This window comes from Dermochelys coriacea, chromosome 4, assembly GCF_009764565.3.
Source record: "Dermochelys coriacea isolate rDerCor1 chromosome 4, rDerCor1.pri.v4, whole genome shotgun sequence".
NCBI lineage: Eukaryota > Metazoa > Chordata > Testudines > Dermochelyidae > Dermochelys > Dermochelys coriacea.
Window position 1 is genome coordinate 92306499 of NC_050071.1, and position 7229 is coordinate 92313727.

General features: G+C 46.9%; 1 protein-coding gene across 1 annotated transcript; it reads right to left on the reverse strand.

Annotated features, from left to right (window-relative positions):
- Window positions 1-1447: 1447 nt before the first annotated feature.
- On the reverse strand, window positions 1448-3883 carry GSX2 (GS homeobox 2). The gene is made up of 2 exons (XM_038398623.2): window positions 2995-3883; window positions 1448-2508 (listed from the first exon to the last, which is right to left on the reverse strand). The coding sequence occupies exons 1-2, from the start codon at window positions 3434-3436 to the stop codon at window positions 2168-2170; spliced, it is 783 nt and encodes a 260-aa protein (XP_038254551.1). The 5' UTR covers window positions 3437-3883; the 3' UTR covers window positions 1448-2167.
- Window positions 3884-7229: the final 3346 nt, after the last annotated feature.

Genomic DNA, 7229 nt, shown 5'->3' on the forward strand with positions numbered 1-7229 from the left:
GAAAAAAATTAAGCGTGCAGGAGACAACTATTTTTCTTGTGGTTTTTGCAATCAACTGAAAGCTGTGGTTAAAAATGTCCTCTGGGAAAAAAGGGAAATGATAGCAAGAGATTGCAACGAGGGGCAAAAAATGTTGCTAGAAAATAATTCAGCAGGTAAAAGGGGCACATCTAATCCTAGGCCAGGTGCTAGTACCGATAAGGGGTTTTGGGTGGGGCTTCATCCCAAAGCTGCCTCAGGAAAGAGAGGTAGGTTCATGGATGGCAATCCTGGTAGGAGGAATACTCGCCAAGGAGTGGCTTGGCACTTCATCCCATTGCAATCAGTGGCGAAGCACCCCGGATCAACCCTCGGGCTTTTACTCTCTTCAGTCAGGCTGTACAAATGGGCTATAAAGAAACTATAGGGCCCTATCCTCCAACCTGGAGTAGGTCTCACTCAGAGAGAGTTGTCCGTGGGTCAGGATTACTCACGTGAGTCAGGACTGGCAGGATCGGCCCGCAGGCACCGTACCTAGTTGCCCTTGCGAGCGGCTCGGAACTTTGCACTGCGCCCAGTCTGAAGGCGGCTGCTGTCGCCCGCGCTTATTCTGAGCGGGCCAACTCCCACGCGCTTTGCCCAGCGGAGGTTCTGAGTTCAATGGGACCGACCCGCCTGGCCTGGGCAAAGCCAGCAGGCGTCTCCCGCTGCGCCGAGAGGACTGTGGGTCACACCCCTGCCTTGCAATTCTAGCCTAAACGTTCCTTCGTCCTTTTTGACAAACTTCAGGATTTTACAAAAAGAAAAGGAGGACTTGTGGCACCTTAGAGACTAACAAATTTGTTAGCGCATAAGCTTTCGGGAGCTACAGCTCACTTCATCGGATTTTAAACTCCAACGATTCCAGTCACCCAGCCCAGCTCGGGCACAAAGCTTCCTTAAACCAAGGAGAGGCAAAGCCTGGCGTACCCTGCGCGCCCCACACTCCTATTGAAAGGCCCACGGGGATCTGGCATGCTCAAGAGATGCCAGATCGAGCTCTTGGGGTTCAGTTCTGCCACCGATTACAGTGCCTGCAGGATCGGGCCCGCAACAGAGTCGCCACACTCCCCTGGGCCATCCCAGAGAGTGTGTCTTTACTTTGGCGAGCTATTTTCTTGCTGAAGAGGCTGGGATTTTGTAGCTCCATTTTCAGTAACACCAACCAACAGTACCCAGCTTCAAAAATGCCGCTATGTTGGATGATGTGAATAAAACAGACAAATACAAGCTGTCAGAAGCTCTAAGAACACTCATTGTTCACGGCTATAAAGTAACCAGAAGCTATTTATAGTGCCAGGCTTAGAAACGTTGCTTCATTTGCACTCTCTCACGCTGAAAAAGGTTTATTTGTTTAACACCAAGAGCACGGTGTAGTAGGAAACATAGTTATTCAGGTTAGTAGCGGATGGCATTTATTTGTATTGGTTTATAATTTTTCTGAAACATACTAATTCAATTAGTGTACAAAGGATTAAAAAAAACCCACCATTTTGCCCCAATAATTACACCACCATTGTTTGAACTAAGCTGGCACTTTAAAAAAAAAATTAAAATTCTTGTCTGACCTCATTTAAATAAATATAAATATAAATCTTATATAAAACTATTCACATACAAACGAACCTCCGAACGATTGTAATTGTTTAAACTCTGTACAGAAGATTCTCATGCAGTTAGACCCTATTTTTTCCTTTTAATTCTCTAAAGTCTTCTCGACGTCAGAACTTTCAGCGAAGTCCTGAAATGGGATTTTCTTTAACTGTATTGAGGGGAGGGAGGGGAGGAAAACTGCCATGCCCATAGGAAATCCAGGACCACGTTCACTTTTTTTTTTTCTGAAAGAGCAGCATTGCTCCTTGTGTTATATAAATAATGTTTTAGTCGAACGCTCACCACTAAAGCCTGTACATTCAAAATATCTAACCCGGGAAGCGGCTAAAATAAACCTTATGGGCGGACAGAGCCATCAAGAAGTATTGCCTTTGTGTGTTCCTTAGCATGGTCCTAGCTCGGGCAGGTGTATGCGGTTGCAGTCACACAGGCTTCCCCGTTTAGTTCAGGCTTGCAACCGTAGGGTGGAAGAAGCTAGTTCAGAGGATCGAAGGCGTCCCAGCTTGGAAAGGCAGTCGGCGGGTTTGTTAGCGCTTTATAAAGGGGAGATCTCTTTGTCCTCGTTCGCCGATGATGGGGATAAAGACTCTTCGTCTTCTGACCTCGGGTAATGTCCCGGGTTGCCAGTGCACTTGCAGCCCCCGTGAGTGTTTCTCTGGCTCCCCTTGCCTTCTTTCTTGTGTTTCACCCTTCGATTCTGGAACCAGATTTTCACCTGCTTCTCAGACAGGTTCAGGTAGGTCGCGATCTCGATTCTCCTCAGGCGGGACAGGTACATGTTGGAAGAAAATTCCCTCTCTAGCTCCAGAAGCTGCGTGCTGGTGAAAGCGGTCCGCATCCTCTTGCCGTTTGGGATGTGGCTAGTATCGGATCCTCCTGGACGGGAGAGACAGAAGCGCTAAGTGGCGTGAAAAGAATCTGCCCCATCGTCCTTTCCAAAACACGTATTTTCCCCCTCCCCGGCTCATTTCGTGTATTACAGCAGCAGCAAGACGCAACCCCTGGGTGAGCGTCTCTTTAGGTGTGTGTGTGGACAGAGAGCCTCACATTACCTGCTCGCTAACGCCAGCCCTGCACACCCGCCTCCGCTGTGTCTGCGGCATCACAACTGCCCAACAAACACTAGTGGAAGCAAACCCACCCCTGCTCTTTCCCCCTTGAGTGCATCCCGATCCCCCCCCCCCCGCGGGAATGAACGCTCCCTCTCTAGTCTATCCCCACCTGCAGCGCACGGCAGCTCCGCGCTCGGGCTTGGGCATCCGCCCTCCCTGCAAAATCCCCGCTCACACCCTGGCCCGCCCGCTGCAGAGTGAAGCGCACCCCAGCGAGGTGCAAAGACGCCCCCGGGCCAGTGACTCCTACCCATGCCGAGGCAATGGAATCTCCTGGGGTCGCTCACGCTGTAGGGGGCGGCGGTGCAGACAGGTGCGTGATGCGCCGGGTGGCCCAGGGCGGCGGCGGCGGCGGCTGGTACCGAGCTCTGCTGCTGCTGGTGCTGGGCATGGCTCACCCTGGGGCAGTACTGGGCATCTGCGCCGGGCGGGAACTGGCTCTTGAGCAGGGGGATGGCCCCGCTGCCGCCCCCCCGGGACGAGTGCAAGTGCGAAGTGACACAGAGCGGGCACACGCAGAAGCTGCCGCTCTTGCGGGACGGGCAGCCGGGGCCCGACACCGACATGACCAGGGGGGAAGGCATGCTGAGAGGGATGAGGAAATCCTGTCCGTGGGGGTGCTCAGGCAGGGAAGGAGCTGGCCTCGAGGAGTCTTTGATGATTAAAGAGTCGACATAGAAGGATCGGGACATTTCGAAGGGCTGCCGCAGGTCGGGGGGCTGGCTCTGCCGGGTCTGTCTCCTTTGCCAGGGCGGGGAAGTTGCCACTGAAGCACTTGGCTAGCGAGAAGGTGCTTATGTCTGAGAGCTGAACAAAAGGGTCCCTGGAGAGGGCTGGTCTTCAAGTCCCCCGCCTGGATCCCCTGCTCCGCGGTTTTATATCAACTATTTAACACGTGATTCCTGAAAGAGATGCAGATCTAAACCCCCTTGGCTTCTCCTCCAGACCCTCAGGATAGGCTGCCCGAGTTAGAACAAAACAAGGGGGGCGGAGGGGGAGACTTTCCAAAGTGTGTGTGTTTTGTTAATTTCACCATGACTTCAGTTCTCCTCCTCTCCAGATAAATTATAGGAACGAGGGAGCAACGGAGGGGGCAGCTGCCCTGTTTGTGATTCAGGCACATCCCACGTTGCACTTTCTAACACATTACCCGGTAAACAAATGCAAGTCTTTGATGAGGTTAAAAATAAACCTCAAGAGATTCTCCAGTCCCATCGTTTATACTAATAATGCATCATTTCCTGAGTAGGAAGAAACCAATGGCACGTGATGAAATAAGCAGGATCGGGTTGATTTTATTTTAATTTACTACGTAGTTAAAACTTCTAGGTGATCGTCCCTCTCACTATGTCGAGTTACACCTACAAACAACCCATCTGCTTTTCCAGTAATTTAGTAGTCCTTATATTTTCTGTGAATAACGTGACAGAGCTACTTTAGGGGTAAAGGGCTGTTTTTTATGAGTGAATCTTGTCAAATTGGTAATTAGTTCAACGGACGAAGCCTTAAAATATCTGGACACTTCTCAGCCAAGACGTTGTCAAAACGGAAGACTTTCAAGTTAACTTCCATGATCATTTCAAAGCTTCAGTTCAAAATCCTAATGAAAAGAGAAAATGTCAGAGAGGGATTCTTTGATCTCCACCAAGTTTGCCGAAGCAATCATTCAAAGTAAAATTGGATCAACAGTGAAATATGGTCGGTGACTCCTGAGCATTTCAGATTTCATTAAAGTGCCAAGGTATTTGCAGCATACTACACGATTTTCCAAATACCTGTTCTATGAGAGTTTAAAAGGAGACTGATTGGTAATAGAACTAATATTGCATTCTTGGTTAGCTGACCCGAAGCATCACTTAAACATGACAGTGTATCAAATTCTACTTGACTTTGGACTCAGCAGTGACAATTGCGTTTTACAGCAGAAAACTCTGGCCCCAAGGAGCCAGGCTAGCACAGAAATCTCTATCTTATTTGTGTTGAAAGGATATCATGGGGTGGTGGGGAGGGGGAAGAAACACAATGATCCTACAAGTTCCTGGGCAATGGGCATAGTCAAACCGTGATCACTGTTTAAATTTATCTTAAAATCAAGCAGAAGTGGTTTCCAAAGCTTGCTCATCTGTTTGCATTTCTATCAAGGGGATATTTCCTCGCCACCGAGTTTAGAAATGTAACGTGCCAGCGCATCTCAGCCTCAGTTAAAAGGCCCCTTCCCTGATTACAAAACAGAGAGAAACTCTGGCTTTATTTTTCATTGCAGTCGTGCAGAGGATGCTGCCACTAACACAAGGGGAGAAGTAGAAATAGATCTCAGTTCAAAATCAGTATCTTCCTAAGGAGAGTGAAAGGAGGAATTGTCAGTTCGTCTTCTTGAAGCCATCCAGTGAAATTCTGGCAAGCAAGGTCTAATTGAGTTGTAGGGACACTCCACACTTGGGGAGCTCAGGATTTATGGATGGCAATTAAAGTTTTATGAATTGCAGCTGAGACTGGTTATTGAGCTATTTGAATGTGATTAGAATTCAATTAGAAAGTGTTTACTGGACTGAGGGTCTCTGGAGTGTAAACAGTCAGCTATTCCAGAAATGTGCTAATCCAACATCTTGTGACAACAATTAGGGAGTTGCAGAGTTTAAGGCAGGTCAGCTTCAACTTTAACTATTGCCAGCAAAGCACCTTTACAAACTCATCATTTACTGCTTCAGAGCAACAGACAGGATCAAAGAATCAAAAATCGCGGAAGGCAAGAGATAGCAATCGAGAGTGAAAAATTATTAGAGAGCGATTAATTAAAGGAAAGTGCTCTGATGCAAAGCGCCATGTTAGTGTGGTTAAAAACTATCGTGCCAAGGTTTTGATACTGATTAAAGACAAACTAACAGATACGACCCACAGGCTACGTCGGCCTAATAATGTATTGGGTTGCTAAAAAGTAGTAAACCAGTTATGCATGATCTGAGCGAAGCACAGAGCAAGGATGCGTAGCAAGTTCTTTGGCCTTTGGAAATACTATTCTTATTAGGCTTTACACCATATGTAAGTAGTACACACATATGATTATTATAAGAAGGACCGATGATGCGACTCTTTCCAGATCTCCCTGTGTGATACAGCTTTTACTGCAATGGAGAGAGAGGTTTGGAGTCATCCGTATTTACAAGAAGCTGCTCTGAAGGAAATAACCCGCTCTCTGAAGTGGGACAAGTTGCATCTGCTGAGATCGAGCTGATCTGGGGGGAAATGGCCTTATTTAAGGAAAGTCAGACAGAGTAAGAACCAGATCACGGTTTTAATCTGTAATTGTTATAATAAACCAAGTGCAGTGATAAGAAGAGGAAGAAAACCGCGATGTGAAGGCGAAGATATTCCAATCCAGGCGGAATGATGGAAGGCGTGCGCCCACACCACACCGACTTCGTTACAATTTTATTTTTCAATAATTCTGTCCGATAAAATTTCATTGTCCATTAAGTAATCCCCGAAATGAGAGCTCTTATGAGCCTATAATGAGCTCTAATTTGCCACGACTAGTCGAGCCACGTGGAAGGATTTAGAAGGTATTAAGCAGTTGGGTACAGAGCACAGGCTGTTACCTAGCCATTACTTTCATAATTCAAGGAGAAAATTAGTCCTTTTAAGGGGAAATCCTTTGATTCCCTTCATTCTGCTCGGGGTGACAGAGTATAGCTTTGTCTGCCTTTAGTTCAAGACAGTGTAACAAATGAGAATGTAACGAAATTGCCCCGCTTTTAAACTAAAGCAGTTCAAAAAGAACAGCAGCTCTGCTCCCCCCAGACTGCAACTTGTAGGACTGGATGCCCTTATTTTCCCTTTCCTCCAGATGCCCCTGACACCTTTATTTACAAGAGATTCGCGGCTTAAATGACAAAAGTGAAATCCCTCACTCCAAAAATTCATGCTAGGGAAATATTCCGCTTTCCTTCCCCAGGGCACTCACTTCACTGGCCTGTGCAAGGAAGGCGGCATCCAGACATAACTGTATACGTAAAACTGCAGAATGGCCAATTTACAAACAGCCAGTGACCAAATTGCTCTCCAGTGAATGGGGTGTTGTGGGAAGAACAAACACTAGTTTTGACCATTTTAATGGCAAAAGAAGCCCTTGCAAGCCAAATGGAACACAATGACTCGTGCGTTATAATCACATTTATCTGCTAATCTAACATTGGTTTCGTATTAGTTTGCAAATGATCTCAAAGCTGGGTTTTGTTACGTGAACATAAGCAGAAGACAGGACTTGCCCCCAGCTCCCATTAATGAGGTCATTATAAAAGCGTGAACAAGTCTATTAATGTTTTATTGAAAGCGCATCGTTAACTTGTATCCATCCTTTTCTGAAAGTGGCATTGTGATATTGCCGTCTGTGGCACATCTTACCCAATATAGCCCGAGATTTCTCCATTATCTGTAACCAAGCAACACTTTCTGAATACCAAAAATTGAAAAGAACCGCTTAGTCTT

Coding starts and splice junctions, on each gene's coding strand:
- GSX2 (XM_038398623.2), bottom strand. CDS start 3,436: ATGTCCCGATCCTTCTATGTCGACTCTTTAATCATCAAAGACTCCTCG. Junction 2,509..2,994: donor ATTCCATTGCCTCGGCATGG/GTAGGAGTCACT, acceptor TCTCCCGTCCAG/GAGGATCCGATACTAGCCAC.